Source organism: Strix aluco, chromosome 2, assembly GCF_031877795.1.
Source record: "Strix aluco isolate bStrAlu1 chromosome 2, bStrAlu1.hap1, whole genome shotgun sequence".
Classification (NCBI taxonomy): domain Eukaryota; kingdom Metazoa; phylum Chordata; class Aves; order Strigiformes; family Strigidae; genus Strix; species Strix aluco.
In genome coordinates, this window is record NC_133932.1 from 14,623,750 (window position 1) to 14,650,988 (window position 27,239).

General features: G+C 40.3%; 1 protein-coding gene across 1 annotated transcript; it reads left to right on the forward strand.

Moving 5' to 3' along the window:
* The first annotated feature begins 13,781 nt into the window (after positions 1 to 13,781).
* C2H3orf85 (chromosome 2 C3orf85 homolog) lies at positions 13,782 to 23,757 on the forward strand. Its single transcript, XM_074816822.1, has 4 exons — positions 13,782 to 13,830; positions 21,091 to 21,239; positions 21,441 to 21,526; positions 23,369 to 23,757. The coding sequence occupies exons 1-4, from the start codon at positions 13,782 to 13,784 to the stop codon at positions 23,445 to 23,447; spliced, it is 363 nt and encodes a 120-aa protein (XP_074672923.1). The 3' UTR covers positions 23,448 to 23,757.
* Positions 23,758 to 27,239: the final 3,482 nt, after the last annotated feature.

Sequence of the window (27,239 nt, forward strand, 5' to 3'; positions counted from 1 at the left end):
AGCTCACCTCCACCCAATGGAAAAAAAGAATGTATCAGGAAATTAACAGTCTTTTGGTTATAAGTTTTTCCTCACCCCTACGGAAGAGAGATGATAAAATGTTCTGATGTGCTATTCTAACTCCATTTTTTTGCCATTTACTGTAGTTGTGTTCTACATATGGACATATTTAATTGTGTTACAAGCTGTGCAGAAAGAAACTTGTCATGGCATCCCTTTCAACCCAATGAGAGCTATGCAAATGCTGGCCTTCGTTCAAGGCTGCATCTGATGCTCCTGGCAACAAGTGAAGCAAATAACACACATCGAGGAAGAAGGGAGGAGCACAAGTGAAGGCTAGTTTCTGAGACATCACAGCATTATAAAAAGATTTATATTAGTTGTCTCCGATGTAATACTAATACTACTAATAATAAATATGGTTGGATCTTTAGTGTCAGAAACTGGTGCTGTTAGGGCAATTAGACCAGCTCAACTCCAGTTCCTAGCAAGATCAACTGCCAGAACAAATTTGAGAAGGCTCAGCTTTGTGCAGCAGATATTCCTCTTCTATCAATGACCAAGAGTAGAAAGGTCAGTTGAAAACAGCTCACCTGAAAAAACAAAAACCTTTTTCTGCAAGGAAGCTGAACTGACAGTACATTAACATGTTTAGTGGTGTCAGTAATGCCAAGAAATAGGCATGCAGTTTTTCATGCTTTCTATTTGAACCATAAAGACAGTTTAGGGGAAAAAAAGAAAAAGAAAAAACCCCAATTCCTAAAAGGCAAGATCCATTTGACTGTGGGATAGCTTTCAGAGGGAAATGAAAATGTCATCACCTGACATTTCCGAAGCTGAGCTTTCAACTCCTGAGACAGTGTGTAGGCAGGAGTGTTAAATAGAAGAGCTGGTCACAGACCAGTACACTCTCCGTATGTTTCCCTGGGGCAATTAGTGTCACTTCCCCTATCAAGGGGCTCACTGTGCTTACCAGTGAATATGTCAAGTCTGGTCACTCATGAGTCTCTGAAAATAAACACTACAAAGTCACTGACAGGACCTTTAGGTTGAAAAATGAATCCTTCTAACTCATACAGTCTCAAAAAAGAAAGTTTAATTGAACAGTCCATTGAAAGAGAGGAGTCTGTGCTCCACTGTGACATCCCGAGAGAAGCAGAACATATTCAACCAAAAAGCTGGTCTCAAGCCAGCTTTTCAGCTGCCTTAATCTAATTTTTCTTTTCCCTCCTTTCCTGTTGCACTGCTGGATTCAGGCCGCAGGGGCAGAAACTTTCCCCTTCCTGCAAACACATGGGCATGGTGCCGCAGCAGCCCTCCCTGAGGAATCTGGGATCTCCAACCCAACACTGAGGTGCCCCAAGCCAGTGAGGTGCCGAGAACATGCCCTTTCCTCACTGCAGCCCCCAGAGCACCCGAGGACCATGTCAGGCTGCTTGGAGGAGCCCTCAGCTAGTGCTGCACCGCATAAACACGCCAGTGTATGGCCTCAAAGGTCTTAAAATTCTCAGCAATTCACTGAGCTGTTTTAAATTATTTTTGTTTAGAGATCCGTTTATGACTTATGAAAAGCATCACCCCTGAGGAGTTGTGTAGACGGCAACACTAAAAAAACGAGTTAACGAGGGGAGTCAGAGCTGAAGGCCTCTCCTACACACAAGTAATCACAACCTCCTCCTCCCCTTCCCTCCCTCCTTCTGAGATGCAAACAGTGGGGAAAAGTGAGCTATTTCTTCCTTTAAAGTCCAATACAGATGATTGGGTCACTCCCCTTTCAGGAAGAGGGAAGAGGCAGCAGGGACGGGTTGGGCTTCCTTCCAAGTGTGCCATCCTGGACCTGCCCTCAGTAAGCTGATGGCACTGTGTAAACAAGTGGGCACTGGCCAAGCTTTGCCCAGGGGCAATGGCAGGAGGAAGCAGACTGACCCTCAGCATGCACAGGTCTATCTGGCACATCAAACCACCCAGAGAGGTGGCCCTGGCCCTGTGGCACAGCACTGCCAGCACCTGGTGGCCGCTCCCTGAGGACTGCCATGCCAGACTGCTCTGAGTCTTGCAGCGGGGAAGGGATTCCTGAATAAAAATCTTGGTTAAAAGAAAAAAAATTAAAAAACCAGAACAAAACAAAAAGACAAAAAGCTTTAGTTTTCACTTTACCAAGTCATCTGCAGGAAGAAAATAAAGTCACTCTATGGAAGAGAGATAATTTAGATTTCAAAGCTATTTGTATCCATCTGTGGCAAGCTCAGCGATTCTGACCACCCCACAGCAAATGGGACTGACCAACAACAGTGAGCCCTGCGTGTCCTTCACAAGCTTTATAGAATTAAGTTGTCTTTCAGGCAATAGTTTGCTAGGCTTTTTTTTTTTTTTTTTTTTTTACTCTGGGTAGCAAGGTCTTAATGCAATATCTGTTTACTACAATTCTCCAAGAGGCAAGATGTTCCTTGGCTTTTATCCAAACCATTTAGTTCACATACATATTGGAAAAAGCTGTCATGTCAGCAGCTAAGGTTGATATCAAGAGAGACAATAAGAGGATTAAGAGGTGGAAAGCTTTAGAATGCAAGCTACTGAATATTTCACAAGAAACGAAGCTGAGAGTGCTACTGATGCAAGGGGAAGGTCAGAAAGCTTAAACACCTCAGGGACAGTTAAGAAATAATAAAATAGCCATTAGGCATTCCAGATGTTGATATGCAGCTTTTAGGATCCCAGTATTTCAATTTGATTTTGTTCCAACACAAGTGCTTCACCGGACGTGCGTCGGTGACATACGGCACTCACCAAGGGAATTTGCTGGGATGCATCTACAGCATCACAGGAATGATCTGACATTTGAGAGTGCCTTTGAGGGCTGATACTTTGTTGGTTTATTGCTCATTTTTATTAACAACTGAATGCTACTGATGTGGACGGAGTTCCACATCTCCAACTGCGAGGGTCTGGTGAGATCCAAACTGGTGAGGGCTTTCAGAAAGACTGACTTCTTGTCAGTTACCCCTTCCTACCTGATCCTTTAATGACATGGCTAAACAGATCTCCATTATATCTCACCATCATCAAGACCACGTAGTTTCAGGGAAAAGCAGACAGTAGGAGAATTTTACAAGGCATTACAAATATTTGGCAGCAAAGGGACCAGGCAGAGGTAAGCCCAGGTGTTTTTTGTAGCGTTGTCAATGACAAGAGACAAGGTACAGCAGGAATCTCTGTAATTGCTTCATTCTACACTACAATAATCTCACCTATAAACTTCAAGACACAACCTGCCAATGGGCAACTCAAAGAACATTAGCTTCTTGCAAAGTAGAGAGGGACTTAAGTATTACGTTACTTTACATTACCCTTTAACTCACAAGTACATCTGAAATGACCCTTTCTTCCCTCGCCTGTCTCCAGCCTATCAGGAAGGCATTAAGAAACTTGGAAATATATTTTACATCTTTATATTTTTGAGCTCATGGAGCACACTAATGAATTAACACCTTGTCAATATACCGTTTCTGTTACACCATGTTTTTGTGGCACGTTTTTCTTAATGACTTTCTGGAAATAGTCATAAGAAATTTCTCTCCCACCTCCTGTTTAAGTACAGGTATTCTACTGCAAATGTTGAAAAATGCTTGCCATTTCCTTTTATCTTGACATGGTATTTCAGTCTTGCACCTAAGAACTTTTCACTTTAAAATCACTTGAATTATAAAGAGTAACTTTCTAGGCATTATGACTTTACAAAAAATTGTTTTATTTCTTGGAAAAGGTAACTTGGCTTTTGATTAAAAAGAAAATTTCTAGAATTAAATTGGGAACTATTTTTTGTTGTTTTTTTTTTTTTACGCACATTAAAAATTATTACATTTAAAAATTACTTTTTCCCCATATACTACTACTACTGAGCTATTTTGGTTTCACATTATGAAGTAACTGCGGCTAGCAACTTGCCCACTGTATGATTTCTCTTTTATTCTTCGTAGTTATTTCAAAGTATTCATCACATTAAATAACAAAATGGAAGACAATAAATCTGTATGCACAATAAAGAAGCTTTAGAGGTGTATTCTACTTGGTCATTGGAGATGGTAAATACACAGTCACCCACCACTGCTTCTTGGAGAAACCATGCTAAAAGTACAAGTTAAGTCAACATTAACTAGCAACTATAAAGTGGATCTTCTCTACATGAGTTGAAATGACAGGTGGGAATTTTTTTAGTGAAACAATTAATTGCAACAGATTACAGATAAAAAGTCATTTTTCCCCCAAAGTAACATGCCAGTTTCAACCCAAGTTTTTGCATTTAGAAACGCTGAATCTAGATTAGATAACATGGTACATTAGTTAACATGAGAGAGAAATTTTAATTTCCTACACTTACAATAAATAGGTACATGGAAATCAAGACATGAGGCTCAGAGACTTCAACCTATGTCTCCATCATGCCAACGTGACTTTAGATAGTTTACCAGATTTGGTGCTGATAAGTATTATATTTCTTTCAAGCAATCAGACAAATCATTATTAATTTTCAGCGCTTACTTTTCCAAGCTCTGTTTGCTATGAGATATAGTGAATGTCTCCAGTATTTTCTTGAGATGAAGTAGCCCCAGACATCACTCATTGTTGCAATAGCAAAGGAAATGCAATCATGTAGGTTCGGCTCAATACAATACTTTTTCCCATTAGCAAACAATGAAAAATTAAAAATAAAAAAATCCCAAGGCCCAAAACATTCAAATTGCATTACTTCATTCAGATCACATGTTATTTACCATTCACCACTTCTGTAGAGCATGGCTGATTTTGTCAGAGCTTTTACCAACTAGCTGACGGAGAATATCTTCCTCACTCAGTTACTGCAGTCCACAAAAATGAAAAATATGTCATTCTTAAAAAGCTAATATTTGCAAGACATTATTGAACATCTCTGCAGTCACTCTGAGAAGGAAGTCATGAGTAGACGTAAAATAAATACATTTGAATCTTTTAAAGAATTAGAAGTAATTAGCAGTAATAAATCAAATAACTGTGTTGTGTTAATGATCAGGAGCAGTATCCTCAGGTAAAAGCAGCTTTGTCTGGTGATTCAAACACATAATTGCAAAAGGTTCTGTTAAGAATTTCAAAACAACAAAATGCTGACCAAGACATCTAATCCCCTCTCTCAAACTATGTTTTAATCTTTTTTCGATACTGTGTCCTGTAAATTCTTTGCAACATTTTAAATAGTGATGCAATTACCAGGGCTGTTCTCTACTGAGTTATAAGGCTAATATATATTTTTTGAATCTAGTACAAAAAACCCCCATTTGTGATAGTGTGATGGAATGATCTATGAAGAGCTGGAGCTATGCAGACGTGTATTTTTGTAATTAGAGAGAACAAACCAGGTTTCATACCTGTGTAGCTCCATTCCTAGAGGATCTAGCCCTGTCTTACCACTATAATGAGATTTAAAACCAGGCCTTATCTTCCAAGTGCACATAAGGATCAGTTCATCCCACATTCAGCAGCAGCAGGTGACAGGAGGATCGAAGCCAGATTAACAGACGGACTTCACAGAACAAGGATTTAACTTGACTGTGTTAGAGACACCTGTGGCATAAGTCACACCAATAGCAGTTAATTCCCTCTGCAGTCTGTGACAGCACTGAAAATACTCCTCATATTGCTCTAGTTATAGGATTTTTCATATTTCTCATCAGGACACTAATTTTCCTGGTTTTATGACAGGACTATGAGAATGCAGACTACGGTTTGATGCTCAGTCCTATACGTCAAAGTCAATTCTTTTGGCTGTATGTTATTCAGCTTTTAAGAAGTAATAAAAATTGACTTTATAACAAGCTAAAACATTTGTTTGTTTATAGAAGTTATAAATTACTGCACTACATAAATAAAAAGGGTGTGACAGCACAGGACACTCCCAACAGCTTTATTGTTTTAGTTGAGAAATGGCATCCACGCACACTCCCTCCAAGGACTTATATTAGAGGGAACAGAATCGCCAGGTCCTGCCCTGGCTAGATCAGCCTGACTTCATAAACATTGCCCCAGATTTGTGCAGGGTCAGCAAATTTCTAGAAGAGAGGGGACTTAAAAAGAGTTCTGCATTTAAAATTGCTTCAAGTTGCACCTACCACAGTTCCTACATCACTGCTGGCAGAAAGGCAAGAAAAACATACAGAAGTTTCCGGATGTGGCCTTATAGTACATCAAGAGGAACATGGTGTGTGTTTTTTTTCTCTGCAAGCCACAGTTGCTCTATTGTGGATCAAGAGTGATGGATTAGAATGGCTCCAAGAGCTGTCAGCTAATATCTACACCGCAGCAAGATCAGACAGCAGCAACCTGTCTGGAATGCTGTGACAATTTCTGGCTGCCACCACAAGAACTGCAGGTCATGCTACCATAGGAGATTTAAAGTAGAAACCTGAAGTTTTTTAAAAAAAGCGCCGAGACTGCATAATCTTCTACAGAATAGGAAGTAAGCATTCAGAAGATAAAGTACTGCCAGTCTCTTGGAGATTTTTCACATTGCTCTAGCTTCTTGTGCAGTCAGATGCCACCATATTTTCTTGTTACAGTGGGGCAGCTGCATTCAGGTGAACTGAGAACAGGCCAGTGTCAGTTATCAGTGGTGCTGAGCTGGCCACTCAGTTACACCCTTGGACCTGTACTTGAGTTCAATGGCTAAAAATATATGAAAATCTAGACAATCCAGATGCTTGTAGCTCCTCTAACTTCATGGTGCATCAAAGACACCCATTATCTCATGAAAATAGGACACTTAATAGAATCAAAATCAGACATAATGTAAAGCATAATGAAGTTGCTGAAAATGTAGGAAAACACTGTACACACTAGTAAATGCCATGCAAAGGATGTTAGCAGTTTAGTTATTACAATCTCAGCAACAAGAGATGTATTTCTTAGACATTACAGTTAGGTCATGAATTTTCAAACAAGATGACCATTCAAAGCAATGATTATGTAACCTTCTTGGCCAGTTACCTGAATTGTTGGCATCCTTTCTTAAACTTTGTACCAATATAAAGGAGGGAAACCACAGTCACTGTGCTGGTCACTTGCCACGTGTTAAGAAAAGAACTACAAAATTTGAGCCTGTGGGTGATGCTTGTAGGAGACTTGATGAGAATGGCTGAGGGCATGGAAGGAACAAAGCTGATGGCTACGATTTACACACCAGAAAGCCAGTCAGAAGGAGGGCAAACCAGCATGGTGACTCTGCCTGAGACATAGCCATGCTGCCCAAATACCAGGGCACAGGTGCCCACCCTGGTGGCAACCCATTGCAGGTGCTCCTGTTGTACCCAAGAGAAACTGAACTCTCAGTACATGACGAGGTGCCCTGACCAGCAAAGGGAAGTGGATGGCACCACACGCTCTCAGACCCTGGTCCCAAGTCACTCACAAATTCAGAAGCTTAAACAGATTTCTACCATCCCTGCCCCCAGCTGTTCTTCTTGCCCTACAGAAGCTTCCCTGGAGCAGCCCCTGGTGCAGACAGCAGCTTGGGGGTGCTGAGGGGTGAGCTGAGGGACACTTCCACCATCCGCTCCTGGAACCGGCAAACTGAGGAGTACGTGAAAGGTGAGAGTTTTACACAGCGTAATTCTGGGAAAACTTGACAAGTTAAAGCATTCATGCCTTCTCCCCCTGTGAAAAAAGAATTAGTTGTGCCCTTGGGAGTCATAAAGGTGAAGAGAACAAAAGTGTTTGAGCACAAGAACAGCAGGGTGGGACTGGTGGGGCTGTTTGGTACAGGCAGACATAGGCTTATCAAAAGCTGTAGCTGGTTGGAATAAAAAACTGAACTAAAGCACACCTCCAAGCCAGAAAACATAAAATGCACAATCCTGCTGTGCTAAATACCTCACCATATGCCAATAGGCTTACTTCAAAACACGCTAGGCATTTGAAGTAGTGGCCAGTAAAAGACCTGTTAACTTACTTACATTATACCTCCCCGTAGGTCTTAGCTCAATTCCACTGCATGCAGATGTATACAAATTGCCTTTACACCATCGTCTTGGAAAAGTAGAGGATAATGAATTGCTATAAGGAGGAAAATTTTATAAAGGCAGCTTAGTCAGCAGAATGCACTTAACCATCCTAGGGCATTGGTGGAGAATTTGGAGAGGCATCGTCCGCTGCACTGCCTGCTGTGGGGGGAACCAGAATGCTGCCCCGATGCCACGTGTGGATACACACCCTCAGTGCCAGGCTGATGGCAGGTGTCTTCCAAGATTTGCACTACTTGGAGGCAGCAGGGTAGAATATATAAAACAGTAACTGGAATCAGTGACTGACCCAAAATGCCAAAAATCCCCCAGCACTTTCTCAAAACTCCAGCCAAGGATCATCTTTTCTATTGAACTGCAGCAGCATCCACACTGCAAACAGCCCCAGATTTAGCCCTCCTGACTCTCCACCAGGTAAGAAACAGCATGCAGAATTATGTAGCCAGGATGTCCCCATGAGACAAAAGTAACAGAAGAAATTTTACCCAAATACTTGTAGAGGTGCAGGGTTCAACACAGCACCTAGCTCAGCTATGGGTTTTAAAACTGATTACAAAATTAGGGTATTGAGACTCTATCAAGAAACATTAAACACTAAGCTACTGCCTCTGACTTCAAGTCCTTAGCCACAACATGCTGGTTGTACAGAAGGTATGCTGGTGGAAACAGCAATAGTTGCTGTTTTCTTAGCCCCCTACCTAGACCTCAGCTGCTGGCCACAGTCAGGCATGGGATGCCAGGCTTCCAGTTTAACCCAGTGTTGTGGTTTAACCCCATCTGGCAGCTAAACACCACCCAGCCATTTGCTCACCACTCGCCCCCCTCAGTGGGATGGGGGAGAGAATCAGAAGAGTAAAAGTGAGAAAACTCATGGATTAAGATAAAGACAGTTTAATATGTAAAATAAAAACTGTGCACACAAGCAAAGCAAAACAAGGAATTCATTCACCACTTCCCATCGGCAGGCAGGTATTCAGCCATCCCCAGGAAAGCAGGGCTGCATCACGTGTAATGGTGATGACAAACACCATTACTCCAAATTTCCCCCTCTTCCTTCTTCTTCCCCCAGCTTTATATGCTGAGTATGATGTCATGTGGTATGGCATATCCCTCTGGCCTGTTGGGGTCAGCTGTCCCGGCTGTATGCCCTCCCAACCTCTTGCCCAACCGCAGCCTACTTGCTGGTGGGGCAGTGTGAGAAGCAGAAAAGGCCTTGACTCTGTGTAAGCACTGCTCAGCAAGAACTAAAACATCCCTCTGTTATCAGCACTGTTTTTGGAACAAATCCAAAACATAGCTCCAGACTAGTTACTATGAAGAAAATTAACTCTACCCCAGCCAAAACCAGCACACCCAGTATGACATGTCTATGCTGTGCTCCTAAGGCATAGCTGCTGGAAAAGGTCTGCTTCACTTAGGCTGCTCAAGTCTGCCTTAGCACTGGCTCTTTGCTCAGCTTCACTAGACTAAATCAGGCAGAAAATATGAAAGATAACAACAAGACAAAGTAAAAGAAACCCATGGACTCTTTATGCTGCTAATACACATACTGTTTTGAGTCCTGATAGTAGATTGTCCCTCATGTGCAACTTTTTGTGCATGTTTCCTCTATTTTGAGAGGTTTTTGACATCTTGCATATGTTTTACGTTCCTTTAAATATTACCTTGCACTTGTCTCATCTCTACTGCAGAAAGATACCACAGCAACACAACAGGCATTTTCAGATATTTAAAAAATAAAGTTCAACACTGGTGTAGTCAAAGATGTCTTAGAGATGAACAAACAGAACTGGTAAATGTTAGACAAGCTGATAAAAATGAGGAACTTGATATTAAATACACTAGAAAATGACATTTTTCAACAGTTACATAGCAGTTTACAAAGTCTGAGAGATTAACATTGTACTGAGATGGCAAAAGTGGACCAAAAGAACTAAGCTTCCTGCTGTGAGACGCACGTGCAGGTGTGAAGCAGGTGCCAAGGAGGAAAAAGAATGTGGATTTTCCAGCTCAAATAGTTCAACTTTATCTTCCTTTGAGTTCCTTAACCCAGGCTATGTATATGATTTCCTACCTGTTTGCTCCCTCCCAATAACTTTATATGTTAGCTGATTTCAACGAACTTGAAGCAACAATCAATCTTAAGGATATTCAGCTCCCCTATCTCTCAGATATATTACAAAACTAGCCATTTTATAACTTCTTCACTAGTGAAAAATGCATTTTAAAATTATTCAAGGAGACAGAGGCCTCACTGTATAGCCAGTGGTCAGTCTTCCCCAGGATGTTTTTAAGATGAGCCCAACCTCTTTTCTTCCTTTTCTTGCTAAAACTCACCTATAATCAGCTACAGTTCTGGGTTTTTACTCTTTTTCAAGACAAAGAAGAAAATTGATACTAGTAGGGGAAGAACATAGATCTTTCCCCTGAGATGGTGATTTACTGTCTAAGATTATGAAATGTAAAAGGAAGAATGTTCTGATCTTTCCCTAACTTAGAGTTCTGCTGTTCGAAGCCTACCTTACACCTTATTGATAAGGCTGGTACCATTGAAGATTGCCTGAAATGTCCCTTCATATAATCCTACTTTCACTTACCTGTAACTCAGTTAAACTTTTATCATTTGGTCTTTTTTTTTTTTTTTTTTTTTTTTAAATATGTCAGGTATCTGCCTCAGGCTGAAATTTTTTGGAAGCATTTCAGCCAATATCTCAGCTATTTCTGCAAATGAGACAAGGATGTGTGGGGGGAAGTTTAACTTGCACTGAGTATTCTGATGACAACTCCTTTGAATAAGCTTTCCATGCTTTAAAGTAGGGAACAGAAATTTGACAAGAGAGGGAGGGCATCATATGAAAATGATATGATGATTCATTCCTACATATGAAAATTTGAGCCATTGGGCCAAGTTATAAATCTTCCAAAATATTGCAGCCTGCATATCTGGTAGTGATTAACAGCTAAAATTCTACATTCAATGAACACATTCATGCTTTTCATGGGTTTTTAGTGATATCCAGATTGCCTATATAATGCCCTCAAAGAACAGCCAGGAACACATCTGTGTCCTAAAAGTTTTTGTATGTGAGCCAGCTGGGCATACGCAACCCCCAGACTAAATATTACAGGGCTTCAGGAAGAACACTGGCTGTTCTGAGCAGAGGTGAGACTGGGCAATAGCAGGACCATTGCAGGAGGCAGGGAAGGGGTGAACCTGACAGCTGTACACCCGTGTGGATAGGGGAAGCAGGACACACATGAGAGGAGGAAAAGGAAATCGCACTGGGAAGCCACACTTCTTATAAGAGACTTATAAATCTTCAATCTAAAGAAGCTGGGTTTTACAGGCATAGCGTCATTTTATGTGAAATTGCAGAGCATGCAACAAGAGGGAAGACAAATCTCGGGGAAAAAAGGCAGAGTTGGACAGGCTAGACAAGAAAGAGCAGGGCCCAGGAGCAAGACCAAAATCAGATGGGGAAACGAGGGTGGCAGGACAGGGGATGAAACAAAGAAAAGCAGAATGAATGTTCAGGTGTCATGGATCTATATGTCCAAGGGGACATGCTGTCTGCAGTTTAGCTTCTTCCCAGATCTTGTATCATCACCTAAGCTGGCTGACCAATGTCCCACTCCTCAGCAGAGTAAGCCTTGCGTTCTGAACTCAGAACCTCAGTCCAGGCATTGCAATATCCCCACTATGTTTTGTAGCCCCACCAGAAGGCTTTCTGTGCGTCTCAGTGAGGACTTCCCCCTAGAACAGAGTCAAGGCTTCATCAGTAAAGGCTATAGACAAGTCATACTCTCCAGCATGTGAAAGGTTTTATTTGGAAATTACAAGAGCAAGGATGAGTTTTTAGGTCCTGGGAGCCTGGACTTAACATACTCAGGGTCAGCTGGGATCTGTGGCCTCTAACTGTTCTATCATTTTTTCAGCTCCTAAGAAGAACTCCCTCATCTCATTCTCTTGCTTCCTAAGATGAGATAGGAGGAGTTCTGGGTTTGTGTTGCCAGTCCAGCATGACTCCCTGTGATCTGCTCCCAGGTAGCAGTGAAGTCTTACTGGCTGCTATTGTCTCTTCTGGCCTAGGCCATATCACTATCACTCTTCTCTACGAGCAGACTGCACATCAAAGAAGAGATGACTGCAATAAATATAAAATGACATGCCAACATGTTCTTCCATATATTATACTAGGAACCAGGAGAAAAACCCGTGGGAGAGAAACTGCATTAGAAAAACAGGTCTATGTAAGAAAGAAGTGTGGAAGAGGCCAGAGAAGATGTCCCAGAAAAGTCTGTGAGATAAAAGGATAACTTGTATGATGCTTTCCTGGAACTTATTTCTGGGGGATCTACAGTTTTTGAGAGCTTGTCTGTCACAGCCATCTGTGTCATCCATTGGCAAATGTCCCAGTCCTTACACCTTTTATGCTAGTGCACAAAAATATATCTAACATTTAATTTAGTAACTCAGAGATGGGGGAAGATGATTGTATGTTTGGATAATCAATATTTGTTGCTAACATGGCAGCAGAGTGTAGGGCACCTGCCTCCATGCATAATTTGCTAGGTGGAGTTGATTTTTTTTTTTTTTTTTTTTGTAGAACAGTGCTAAAATACTACTGAAGTTGTGAAGAAATCTACTGCAAGGTTAAGGATTCCACTGTTAGACCTGCTGTTCAACAGTCTCCCCTCCTGCTCACCAATGTATAATGACAAAAACTATAAGACTCTGTAATTAAATAACTAAGTGCTCTTTTATTTCCCAACAAACCTTTGCTCCATTCCCTGTCTAGACTGGATGGTTCTCACTGTGAATGAAAGAATAAAGTACTACTGCCCATCAGCATGGAGTCTGGTCCCTGACCTGTAACGTCAGCAAGGTCTAATTCCTTGATGTAAAGAACTGTGAGTACACACACGCCTGTACTGGTGAAGTGCACATCAACTTACCTCAACATGTGATAAAGCTTAGCTTTTCTGTGGTCCGTTGTCATCAGTGTAGGTGAGCTTATGAAGATAAACTGGTCTGCAGTAAGACAACTGCTACTGACAGTGAGTTGTATTTTAAAAGGCAAAATCCAACTGCAGAGGTGGAAAAGGTAAGAGAGCATGAACTCATAGTGTTCCACACTACAGTCGTGACACCAGCAGAAGGCAATGAGAGACCCTGTGACTTGTGCCTGGTTCAGGGCAGGAACGCAACTCCCTCTCTCTTCATGTGCCCTAGTGCTTTCTCAGTCAGTTTTATTATACATTTATGTTCCTCAACCCAAGCTAAAATATATTGTATATATCTGAGGCACTGCTCTGAGAACAGGTGGATTCAAACACCATTTCTCACCATTCATATTTGCATCAGACTATAAACTGCTCATGCCCATTGCCACAATGAGGGGAGAACAATCATGCAGAAGACTGACTTACAGACACTTGTCTGTTCAGGGCCACAGAACAAGCCCAATACACTATTTTGTGTTATAAAGCTTATGGAGAAGTTAATGCAGCCACACAATAATGAGCCATTAGGGCTCATCAGAGGCTCAGCGTGCAAAGTCCAAAGTATACAGAGGCATATAGGACAAATCTGAACTAAGCACTGTACCCTGCCCTCTGCCTGCACCAACTATTTACAGGTATCTGGTAAATGATTTATAAACCTAAAGATAACAAAGTATAAAACTGTATGACTGCCTCCACTTTACAAAGGAAACACTTTCTGGATAATTTACCATGTGTCTGAAAATGTTTCAAATTTTGGTGTCTGCTCTGCTGTTTACAGGTAAGTGCCTGGCACCCTGTCTCATGGTTTGTTAAATAGCTGGCAAAAAACCCCCATGCTACCACCAGCACAACACTGATGGAAGAGAATTAACTGGAAATCACTGCAGCAGAGACATATGGGAGAGTGGGCGAGCACAAGACTGCATAACAAATTCTGTGAAATACAGTCTTTGATTCTGCTCCTTGTGACTACTTCTGAACCTCTTACTGCTCAGCCCATCAGGTATGAAGAGTGAGGATGCATTCCTGACCGAAAGGGATGATTTCCTGAACTGCTAAAATTGTAGAAAGGACTTAATGCTGTTTTTCTGGAATCTTCCCTAAATATTTTTCTGATCTCAACATTTATTGTTTGTAAGAAACAATTTCACATGCATTTATAAGGACCCCAAATGATCTATTTCACAAGTGATTTCTGCGATGTCTGATTTGAATTGTTTAAGGAGACTGATTTTTTTTTAAAGCTCTCAGGATGTCTGATCATTGAACCTTCACAGCACCCTGGCAACCAGGGCACCTAAAATCAACACTCACCCTGTAAAACTTGGACCAGAGTGAGAATGGATGGGGTGGAGCTGCAGCATCAGCAAGGCTGAAAGAATGCTCTTCCCAAAGCTGCACAGACTGGTATGATCAATGATCAGTAATGCACATGCTGTGAGATTAATTTATTGCTCACTAAATTAGAACAAACCAGGCAGCAGTAAGTGACTGTTGACTTCTCAGGTGATTGCTCACATCACGGAAAGATGCTCCATCCACATGCATGCCTTAAAAATGTTTCTTAGATCTAAGTGGTCCAACAGACATGCAGCAAACACATGATGTGAAGAACTAAAGCAAAATGAGGCAGACAGAATTAGCCAATGCTTAATCATGAATTAATAAAAAAGGTGTTTTTTGAATTGAGACCATAGTCTCAATTCTCTCTTTTATGGGTCAAATTCTCTTCCTTGTCATATGACCCTAAGTTTTGGCTGCAGTAAGGCTCTGCAGGGAGGGAAGGAGGTAGAAAGGGTCTTTCTCTGTTCTGCAACTTAGAGCTCACCTAGAAACCTTCCTTTCCCCTTATTTGCACTTTCTGATCCACTGTACAACTGAGCTTGGACTATTCCTGGGTACTTGTCTGTCTTCCTGAACCTCATCTCCTTTCCACTGAAGGCCATCATGACACAAGCAGTGTCACCTGGAGCCAAGCTGGGAGCACAGCGGCCTGCTGGGCCTCCTTTTGGAAAAATTATCTATGCTTTCTTCTCCTTTATGTCTCTGTCTTTTCCAACAGCCTTGTTTGCCTTCTTCCCCAGGTTCCTTTCTTCAAACAGCAGGAAAAAGTATTTATTACTGATTTTTGAAGAACTCTCAACTGATGACACAGTTCAGTTTTTCATTAATTGTGAATCCTTTCAACAATGGTCAAGGTGGTGGTGAATTAAACCAGGCTGTAAGACTCACTAATGAGAACCTGACTTTTCGTCACACCCTCAACTCAGCTACTATAAATCAGTCCCCATAATAAACCATCTCCACATCTCTGGGAATAGGCTTTCTGGGCTGTTTGCTGGACCTTTTCTTTAGCCTCTGCAAACTGCAGCAGCAAGGGATGGGGTTCAAGAGTGTGATATCCTGGCACTGGGATCATTACTGAAATCTCTCAGGTGTCTGACTGGGGCCTCTTGCCCATTCACTCAAGGTTAAACTGTATGGATTTAGGAAGGAAACTTCACCAGGACCCACTGAGCAGGACCAATGGACCAATGCTTTCTTTTAATACTTTGCTGCAGGGGAAGTAGTTCATTCCCTAGGATTATCTAGGATTTTTGCCAAATTGCCTTGCTATTTAGCCACACCTGACAATTTTCCTGACCCCTGGCATCACACCAACAATATATTCAATAGCTAATTCTGCATTAAGTGTCTGTAAACTGTCTGCCTTTGTTCATGAGGAATGAGGCTGATGCTGTAGCTCTAACAATTGCTAATGACTGAGCTCTCACCTCTGAACCAGAGACCTCATGTCCTGTGCTGTAAAATTAAGAATTGTCAAAGAATAGAGACTACTGTAATTCAAGCTTTAAAAAATAACCTATATTTCAGACTGGATGATACGAACAGTGTTGTAGCACTTAACAATCAGAGACTTTAAGTTTTGCTGTCAACAGGTATTATCAAATCTGATTCAATTTTATTTTAAGGCCTGTTACCATCCAAACATTTTGGGATACATAGCCAATATGCATATGCGCATTTCTTTTTCACCATTTGAAAAAGCAATATGCAGATGTTTGACTTTAATGCAATTGTACTTTTCAAATGAGAAAAGGCGACACATGGCCCAGAGGTGGCCTGGAGAATCCAGAAGTCTATCCTTGCTGCAATACACCTACATATGCAAATTACTGACAGATAACCACATCTTGATTTCCATGTAGTGCCACGTAACCTAGAGAAATACTTTAGTGAAGAGCAAACCAGCTGCTCCCACACTATTCTTTCAGTGCTTGCACTGTTGCCCTGTGGTATTCTGAATCCTCAGACTGAATCCTGGGGTCTGGCTTTGTGAATCTTTGCTATACTTAGAAAGTTAGCTGAAGCATGGAGGGGGGTGTGTTCATTCTGGCTCATTTCTAACATTAAGAAACACACCTGAGCTGCAGCATATGATTTACTTTTTCAAAGTTCCCAACACATCACCACCAGCCACCTCAGCAAGGTTAAAGTGTCCAAGGTTGAAGTTTAGCTCTGTCCAAGTTTAGCCTCTGTCCAAGCTCTGTCCTAAAGCGCTGATAAGACTGACAGTCTTACCCCTGTGAGCTGACATTTTGACCAGACAATCAGCAAAGCTGATAATAAGATGAGTTATTAGACTAAAAGGAAAGGAGCAATCACCAACTTTTGACATTTAAATTCCACTGATATAATTTCAGCAATAGGTTTTCAGGTTGTCAGAAACTTGCAATAGTCTCCAGAAACTAGGGAGAGAAACAAATAGCTCCAGTTTATATGACAATGTGCACAGAGAGTGACTGAAGTGTTGCTAAGTAATTGTCAAATTTTTTGTAAATATCACAGCAAATTAAACATAAACCACTTTTCCCTGTGGCATATGCACACCAGGTATAAATTCTGGTCCCAAGCCTTGAGATTGGTCCTCAGCACTTACACAATACTGCTGATTTAGATAAAAAAAGACTCCCTGTGTTCCGGGGGGGGGGAGCATATCCTATACTAAAGCAAGTTTAAAGGTTTCTCTGCTTATCATTTAACTCTAGCATTAGACATGCAAATGGTGGCTTGTCTGCTTTCCCCAAAGACTGCTAAGCACACAATGGCTTGTACTGCTTAGTTTCTTAAAAAGAAAAAGCATATCAATTAAATGGGTGCCTTAGCAGGCAAAGGTGTCAAAATTTAATCCCATACTCACCTTTTTGATTGTGTGATGAAGTGGATAACTGCACATTCAGCTGATAGAAAAAGATGTCTTCCTGGGAAGACTTTGCAGTTTCACCCAGCTAAATATCTTGTTTTCTAGAAATCTATCCTTGCACAATAGAGTTAAGCTTCCATTTGAGTCTAGTATGAAGAGATTTTAAGGCACAATAATTTAAGATCTATCCAGCTTGACTTTATATTTTAAGTGCAGTTTGCTTGCTATACTGTAATACTTTTTATTGTTACCTTGACATTACAAGCTATTTGATATGCCTTTTTCATAATCAGGTGGGTTTTTGGTTTTTTGGGTTTTTTTTTTTTATAGTCAGTGCTGGATTAAGTACACATTTACTATTTTGACAAAGATGACAAGGTTCTACCACTGTCTCCTCTCTCTCAAGTTTAGTCTTATACCAGTTCACATTAATCCAAAATGAGATGCTCAGAAGGCACCACAGCAGTAATGATTAATAATAGTTTTCCCTCTGGACAATCTATTTAGGTGTACAGGATAGACAAAACTACCTGAAGGCAATAATTACATGAGCTAAGCATCTGCTTGCTAAAACCAGCCAATTTTTTCTATAATTTGCTTTTCATATGAGAACACTAAGTGAATCTTCAAGACATGATGAAAGGAAACACTCTAACTGGTAACAGCTGATACAGCCCCTGCAATAGTTCACTCCTCACATTCCTCCTATTTTTCCTTTGGGCCATCAATCCCTAAATGTGCTTTTCAAATAACATATTTATCTAGGAGAAAAGAGGAAAACCAGCATTGAATAAAAACATTAACGTACAATATGTCTGACTGCTCTGCTCTTCAGAGTGAGTTAACTTTGTTTCACCACAATTTTCAATTCATCACCTTTTTCAGCTCAACTTTATGCATTGTAAACCATCCCATTAACATAATCCACCTGCTCCTAACTTCCTCTAGTCTCATGCCCAGGTGCTCTGAAACTCTGTTCTCCTGGTTACTGTGCTAGTCCTCTGCAAGATGGAGAGCTGCAGTCCTTCAGGAATAGTCTGTGTTTATAAAACACCTACCTGAGCAACAAACTCTTCCAGAATCTTTTAATAAGCAGTTCAAAAGGTGGGAAAAATTACACCCAGTCTGAGAAACTTAAACTGAGGCAAGATGCAGGTCATTTGCTGAAGACTATACACTGTATAGGGGCGACTCAGATGGAGGCATCTGTTCTGATGCCCCCAGGTCTACATTAGAGCTTTAAGACCTTGCTTTCTCTGAGCTCTGCCAGAGCACAAGCAAACGCGCAAACTCTGGCTTGTCTGTGTAGTCCCAGTGAAACACCAACAGGACTATTTCTGGTTTCACTAGAAATGGTCTCACTAGACTTCTAGAGGTGAATGAAGTTTGCCCCATTCAGAGACATATAATGATCTTTACGGTGATATGAAGAGAGAACGAGCTAAACCTGAAGGATTAGCTTGAATAGAAAGGCGCTTACCTGGTTTTCTTCTGGTACTTATGCATCTTTGGAGTGCCCCAGGAGTTAGAGAAAAGCCCTGCAGAGATAGCTCCTAGGTGCTAAAGGTGAGGGGTGGAAGGATTTGAGATAGTAGCTAGAAAAGAACAAGAACTGGGTGACAACAGTGACAAAAGAAGCCAAGAGCAGAGCTGACACCCCTGCCTCCCCTTGGTGCAGGCAAGTACACTTTAATCAAAGTGAATATTCAGTATGATTAGGGATGGCATTTCTCACTGGATACAGGTGCAGCCAGAGCAGACTGTATATTAAAAATTGAAAGTTAATACCCTTAAGATGCAGAACTCTGCACCACAGTAGCCAAGACAACACCTCACTGTCCCACCAGAAGAACGACAAGCTCTTTTTTTGAAGACATGGGCAATGGGGAAAATGAACACAAAAAGCAGAGCTGCATAATGATCTTTTTTTCTAGCTTACCATGAAGCTGGAAGGCCAAAGCACATATTGTTGATAAAATTTAACGTTTAATGGCCCTTACTAACTATATATACATATAAACAAAAGTGAAGCCTGTTAGTGAGCCAATTTCTGATCCCAGTTATCTCAGTCCAGAAATGTAATCATGAGCTTACAAAATATTTAGTACCAAAAAAACCCCAAATTCACTAAACAGAAGTTAACAGCTCACAGATTTTTTTTTCTACTGGAAAATAGTAAATTGCCAGAGAAATAATGAAATTTGGTACGAGCTTAGTTTTATCTTTTGCAGCTCTGGAACAGAAGTGTGGCAGCTTAATAGACAAATGCAAGAAATATTTTTTTTTTCTCCCCAGGCCAAAAATCTTACTTGTTTTCTGAAGTACAGAAATAGCTATTCCTCAGTTCCCTAAGGGAGAGAGCAGTTCACACAACAAGTCTTCACACCAAATGTCTGAACTTAGGTTTTTCCATTGAGTTGTTAACATTTTTAAAGATGGTATTCCTTGAAAACTCCCTACCCCAAAATTTCTGCCTCCAGTTTCTGGTTATAGTAACTTGGCATCTGAAGAAACCAAAGTAGGAAGGAATTACTGGGACTGTCATTGCTTGCTAAGTAAATTTTCTAAAATACTATTTCATGTCTTTGTTAAGAGCGAAGATGAGAATCACCTTCACTTCTTTTTTTTTTTTGTTACTGTATAATCAAGCATTTTCTCACCTTCTTTTCAAGCACTGTTTGGCTTTGAGAAGAAACCAAGTGAAAAGGAGCAGCAGATACTCTAACTCACTTATCTTCTACCTATATACATTCAGTGTACATTTTCTATTAAAAAAACTAAAGAGCTGCCATATTGAGGATGATCAGCAAAGCTAGCAATAACAGCAAGTGAACTGGATTCACCTGAAATTGTGCATGAGAGCAAATATTTGACATTCTCAGTTAGACTCTCCCCCAAGAAATTCAGGAATAAGGGCATTGGAGAGCTGTCAGTGAAGCAATAGCTTGCCCTGCTAAGCTCCCAATGTAAGACATAATAGACAAAGGTCCAAGTTCTTGGCCACCACCAGATATGTGCAGGTCACTCTCAAGTGTCCATTTAAACCCACTTCACTGAACTGGAGCACAGCTGTTTACAGACACTGGCCTTAGCTTGGCTTACATATCTGAATTTCAACTTAATCACCAGTTCATTAAGAACTGTATGATTTGAACTGACATGCTGTTTCAGACCAGTTTAGCCCCAAATAAATTTATGTCTCAAACACTAGAGACTAAAAAGAAAAGACTTTTCCTGTGCCAGGGTCTTTCACACAAAGTTAATGAAGAATTCAGCCCTTTTTCTTGGGCAGAATGGTTATTTCAAGAAGATCTGCAAGAAGTACTTTTGCATCTGGGGTGACCTCAAAAGCTGTCTAAAGCAATGTGATAACAAGATTAGAAGTGCAATATCTTGCTCATGGAATAACTGCCATGCATGCAATTTTTATGCTGCTACTATATCTAAACCTGGAAGTTTAGAAAGCGTGGTTAAATTCATAGGTAGGTTTACATTTTTTTTAAAAAAAACTTTAGGCTCCTCAGCACATCTGAGACCTGTGCAATTCCAGTCTAAGGTTCTTTTCAGTCACAAAATCTTGTATTAAAGATATTTAGTGCTTTAATTTGATTGTAACTTTGTTTATTTTGGATCCAACAGCAAAATAATGATTTATAGCAGCTGTTTTATCAACTTCATGCTTAAAAAAACCAGTCTTTCTGAAGATCTGAGGAAGGACCATCTTTGATTTCTGTTAAATAATCTACAGGTCCAAAGACATGCTCCTTGGGTATAAATATGTTTTCTGAAGTGCACATTCTAAAATATTATTCTGCTATTACAAATATTTCTCAGCTTCCATTTCAGGTGTCCTTGGAGCACCTTTTCTGACAGAAGAATCAGCAAATCAATTTATACGACTTAAACGACAGATACCATATTCTCAGAACTATTGGGACCCAAGCAGCAGCCAGAATGTGTGGGGATACACCGTGGCTGAACAGGTATTTTCTTCCATCACCTTGAAGCATCTGCTGAAAAAAAGTAAAGTACAGGTCTGGGATTAACACATAACAGTAACCCTTTGGGGCAAGCGAGGAAGTCTGTCCTATTTATCAATGCAGGCAAGGTTGCTCAATAGTCACACACTGTATTTATTCAGTATCAAAGCTCAGAATGTTCTTTTCTGTTTTGGTCTACTTCAGGTTAGTGAATCATGGACAGCTTTGAGAGACACCGCACAATACTACATGGACTTGGGTTCTTTTGCTTTTGATCCTTCGGTTGCCAGGTATGATGGGGTTTCTCAACAGAGCGTTTCATAGACTCAGTATGCATGCGTGTACTCAGTAAAACTGACCAATAGAAGAGTGCTGGCAATTGGGTCCTAGTGGCATAACTTGACACATTAACAAACCCAATTATAAAGAGACATCTTGAAAAATTAAATATTTTTTTTTTACTGCTCAAGTTTTATAGTTACTTAAATGTGGTGATTTTGTTGTGGCAAGTTCTTTTTTAAGTATGCTTTGGAAGAATTCATTAAAAGCTTAAGGAATATATATCTTTTTAAAAGTCCACAGAATCTAAACTGCAGCAATATATCCTACATAGTTGATTTAAAAAGCAGACAGAAAGCAATTCCTGAGGAGAAAAATAAAAGATAAAAAACACCATCTATTTCAGTAACAAAACTGTATTCAGTGTAGAATAAAACCTCAGCAGAACAAAACAGAGAATGAGGCATAGCAGTTGGTAAAACCAGTATTTATAGATCAGCACACAAGTATGTGAAATGAAGTGTCTCAAATTGTCATAGAGAAATTGTTTAGGACTGTGCTAAAATGTACATGTTTTTGGGACATAATTTTGTCCAATTTAGGAAACAATTGCTAAATTATTCAGTTTGACAAGCACAATGCAGAATACACACACTATTCCTGCGAAACACTTTTCATATGAAGATACTGCAGTCCTTTGGAACGGACAGGAGTGGGTAGAACTAAACTCATACAACTTCAAGTTTCAGTGCTTAAAATAGTTACTAAGACATAGCAGTCTGATCAGTCTACTGTAACCGCCAATAGGAAAATGGGTAGACTTCTTCTCATAATATACTTTGAATTGAATATGCTTTGAATTTTATTGACTTAAAAGTCAATTTTTGAAAGTGAGCTCAAAGTTTCATTTTGAAATGCGGGTTTTGAAAAGCACTTTTTTATAAGATAAGAATTTGTTTTGGTGAATCTTGGATTGAGATATCTAGGACTGTTCCACCTGAAAGGTGATGCCAGTTTCACTCTCTCTCTGAACAGAAGCAAAGTAGAAGAGAATAACTAAAACTCATGATTTCCCCACCCTCCTGCCAAGACTTCAGCCAGTGCCCTTGGGCAACTGGAAGGAGGGACCAAGATATTCTCTCACAATTTCTAATACTGATATGTGCAGCAGCTTTCTTGGCTAGCAGCTGTCACTTCTGCTTTATGACAAATCTGAAGTTACCTGAAGACACTTTACTCAATTTTCTGGAAAAAAACCACCCTGTCTTTTCCATCAGAAAAACTATTCACATAGAGAATGCCTAACTGCATCTAATTATTAGTTGTCCAATACACGTGTCTGAAGGCTGTGATCCTGACAGCTGCCAGGCATACTGCAAGATGAGTTATGCCTCCAGAATGATAATCCTTATGATTGTCATATGACAGGATTAAAGCCAGTTTACAGAAACACATTTGTAGGCACTCCCACTGAAGCACGTTCATGATTTCAGAGCGAGGCTGGTTAACTCCCAGACTGAAATACACTTCCCAATGTTAATATGACAGAAATTAACATCCAGAGTTTTTACGAAGGCATATAGTAGAAAAGACATCAAGCTAGAAGTTACAAAAAGCATTATGGATAAAGTAAAACAATGAATTTCAACCTTACTGTTCATGATTAGTGATATTTCTGAGATGGCCAAGAAAAGCAAGTCTATATGACATATGTTGGGATCTGGTTCAGGGGCCATACTTCCAGAAGAAAACATTTGCAAAAGCTTGCAAATCTGAAGACCAGATATGACGACAGGATCTTTAAATTGAGTTTGCACAACTTTTCTAAAAGCAATTTATTCCATCTTTTCTAGTGACAACATCAGATCTTACACGGACATGCTACAGCAGTCTGGGACTCACCTCCAGCAACAGACAAGGATGAGCTATTAAATCCTACACATCTCATGTCTGGCCATGTTAGGATATGGCATGTTATGTATTTGCCATTATGTATTTGATGGCGACTTTATCTCATCCCACTGTCTAAAACCAAAATTAACGTGCTAATTCTCGCAATATAGAATATTTTATATTCATAAGTAGAAGTGAGATGTAAATCATGGTAAATTGAATAAGAAGTTGAAGAAGACAAGGCAAGCAGATTAAGTTTAAAAAACCCTGTGCTTTCAGGTAAAACATTTTTTTTGACTAAATATTTGTTTTTAAATGTACATTCTTGCTTCTGTGACTAAAACCCACAATTTTATTTCTCACTGTTTTATTTTAGCTACATTTCTGAGAGGCAGTTAAGAAATGGAAATCAGTCACTTTGGGTGGGTAAGAGAAACAGAGTACATTTGCTCCAGGTTTGGAGAGGAGTATACTTCTGCACTTCAAGTGCCTTTCCATTTTTTCATGTACTGGAGTCAAATTAGTAGATATTATAGTATACATCCATATCATGTATACGCTTTGCTTTCTGCATTTTAAATTCTGTACTTGGTCTGGAATGCCAAAATCATCTGAAGCCACAGCTACCACTGTGGTTTGCTTTTTCTTACTCCATGGAAGTAGGAGAGGTGGAAACACTTATTCACAGGTCCTTTTCTAATAAAAGTGGTAATGACAAAATGCTCCTTATGCCAAGTTCTTAGGTCTGAAAGTTTCCATATTTCTATCCATTAATATATATCTTATTTCATATATATCTTATATCTTTAATATATCTTATGTGAAGAAAGGATTTGGCTCCCACATTTCTTTTACATGGTATTAATGTACTGCTAGCAGTTAAAAGCTTTCAACCCAGGTCAAAATTTCTACATGGACAAAGAGGACTTGTTGGGGAAACCAAAACGTATGGTAACCTTAAGGGTAGGGTAGGTGAATGCAGGCAATATTTGCTCACTTATTATCCCCAAAGAGCAGGTTCTGTGTGTTGTGCATTTGCGGTTCTTTGTGAATATGGACTGTGTACTGACTGGAACGAATTCAAAGGTAATGTTGGATCTTCCAAAAAGAAATGCATATTTTGGCGTTTTGGCAATCTCTACCATGCTTCTAGGCATGAAACTCTCCTTAGGCTGTTATTAATTTCCCTGCACAGAACAATGGGCCTGAAATTGCCATTACTCATTAGCTGAAGCTGAAAATTCGTTAAACGCTTGAAAGAGATAAATGAGGTGCAAGTTCAGTATTTGCCGTGTAGAATTTCACATCTTCAGTCACACTTCTTAATTATGAACAGTTCATTCAAAGATAGGGGGTGACAAGTGATGTATAGCCTAAAAGACCTCACTAGTTAAACACTTTTGTCCCTTCTGTCCCCCTTCCCTGTGCTGCTTGACATGGGATAAGCGAGTGCTCCAGATCCTAAACCTTCCACTATTTCCCTCAGTAACAATGCAGGCATAATAGAGTTGTTACTGAAACTCTTCAATTTATAGCAAAAAACAGGACTGTAAGGATAAACATTGCCTTTTATTTTAAATGGATATAAAGTAAAAATCAAAGGACCGCTTCCTCCAGCTGTGCACCTTGCTGGTCCCAGAGATATTTCTGCTCCGCAGGCAGCAATGCCCAATCCACGTGGGCATCAGTTCCTGAAGTGCTGCTGTTTTCAGCCCTGCCTCTCTAATTGATGTTGTTGCTGCCAAGGCAGGGGTTTGGGATCTGCTTGAGAATTAGCTGTAGTTTTCATGCCTGCATGGTAAGTTAAACCAAATGAAAGTTAGTTTGGGAGCTGATTTGCAAATGGACAACAGGCATCCCTGGAGTGTGGATGACAAAGTCCATCAATGAGGTGGAAGGTAAAACGAAGTGCATCTTACCTCAGCTGCTATCAGCTGGTGAGGTAACTGTCCAACATTTATGAGCCATTTTATGGTTGTCAGAGCCATAAAATTAGAATAACCACTGCCTTAAGTCTGTTGTCATGAGGACAGTCTTGCATAAGACCAGCTTTGCAACCAAAACGTCAGACAAAGCCAGGGGATGCAATTTGACAGTTCTGTTGTACTTAGACATAACTAATTCCTTTAAAGAAGTTGTTCTGAAAGCCAGAGCCTCAATCTGCAAAGCCATAGCTTCAAGCTAATGTCACTAATTCAGATAATTAGTCTTGCTGAATTAAATGGGAAGAATTGTGCATGCATGAGTAGCGGTGGCGGATGAGGTGCTTATTTCATGTTATCAAAATACACGCCATTCATGACAATGAGCAAATGGCTTTCACAAGCATTTGAATGTTAAACTCCTTCCTCTGCATTTATTAATAACCTGGAAAAATATTTACCCTGTGAATTTTCTCCCCTTATTTAGCTTGCCATACTGTTTCAGCACTTTACCACAAGTAACTTTGGACCCTTCTTTACTGCCTTTTCCCACACATCTTCCTGTTGCCACCTACAGGTTTTATCTCCTTGCTTCTACACAGCACAGATACACATGCAGTACCTTAACGATGGCAAATCTAAAGAAGAGGGCTAAGCTAAAGAGAATTTCAAAAATACAGCCCTGCTGGTCATGAGAGTGGAAATACAGGCCTCAGGACACAGGATCTTTGCTCTAGTGCAATGGAGAACAGTTCCTCTAACTAGTTTCTGAATACTTCAAATTTTGTAGGAACCTCCCCCCCCCAACCACACAAACATCAAAGCTCCCTGAGGTCAGAGACAGCAGAGGTCCTGGGGAAGAGGGGGAATAGGTGGAGAGGAAGAGGGGTCACAGAAAGCCAGTCAGGTCTGTTTCCATATAGACATTAACTGGACGGATGCAGGAGAACATCCACCAGGCAGTCCAGAGTTTCCAACTCTTTTCTGAGTGATATGAGCAGGACAACTGTCTAAAATCAGCAGAATGACAGGAATCAGGACACCCAAGTATATCATGTTTGATTACTAGCTCCAGCAGAAGCTCTTCCCCAGGCAAGACACTTGCAGGGTCTCCCTCCCATGGGGGCTCTCTGGTGGTGAGTCAGATCTGAATCATGCTGCAGCCTGTTCCTCAGTCAGAGCAATTGCCTATTCCCTCTGCTTCTTGGTTCCCTAATTTTGCAAAGCTTAGAAGAACCAAATTACCTTTGTGATCTCTGCTACTCTGTCAAGTTGAATTGAACACAGCCCACAGGTTTAAAATTACTGCGGCTTGACATAGGGGATAAGCACGTGACTACCCAGACAACATGATTGTAGGAGACTTGCCATGTTAGAGAACCAGATGAAAGATTCAAGTGTAGTCTGACATGACAGGAGAAGTAAGAAAACCCATCTATCCAATAATAATTAAAGAAAAAGATTAATACTCCATGGGCTTTCTTTTAATGAGAAAAACAAGTCATTCCAAACAGAGCAAATAGAGGAAGCTGTAGAACCCAAGTAACCTATATATAACCCACGTTACAAATGCTGAATGTGGGATAAGTTCTAAGACACAGAGTTTTCTATAAGCTCAGCAGAACAGGTGAGTATATAGAGGTAATGAGAAAGAACCATATATTTTATGAGCTGAAATGATTTCTACAAACAGAACAGTGGCACCTGGTTTTCAATGCAAGATCTACACACTACTTCATCACTATGGTAATTCATATGGTTGAACCTGGTCTCATATGATTTTAATGCATAAACCTTTTGAGCTTACATCACACTATCGTTATGCACTTGTTTTGTGCTTTATCTTCTGTTCTCTTAATTTAAACCAAAACAGCTGAGACAAAATATTCATCTAAACTATACCTGCTGC

What these genes read in the sequence shown, in the direction of transcription:
- C2H3orf85 (XM_074816822.1), top strand. Translation starts at nt 13,782, where the DNA reads ATGTGTCTGAAAATGTTTCAAATTTTGGTGTCTGCTCTGCTGTTTACA. An exon ending in GTCTGCTCTGCTGTTTACAG is followed by an intron (nt 13,831 to 21,090) that starts GTAAGTGCCTGG and finishes AATATTTCTCAG; the next exon opens with CTTCCATTTCAGGTGTCCTT. An exon ending in TTTGATCCTTCGGTTGCCAG is followed by an intron (nt 21,527 to 23,368) that starts GTATGATGGGGT and finishes CATCTTTTCTAG; the next exon opens with TGACAACATCAGATCTTACA.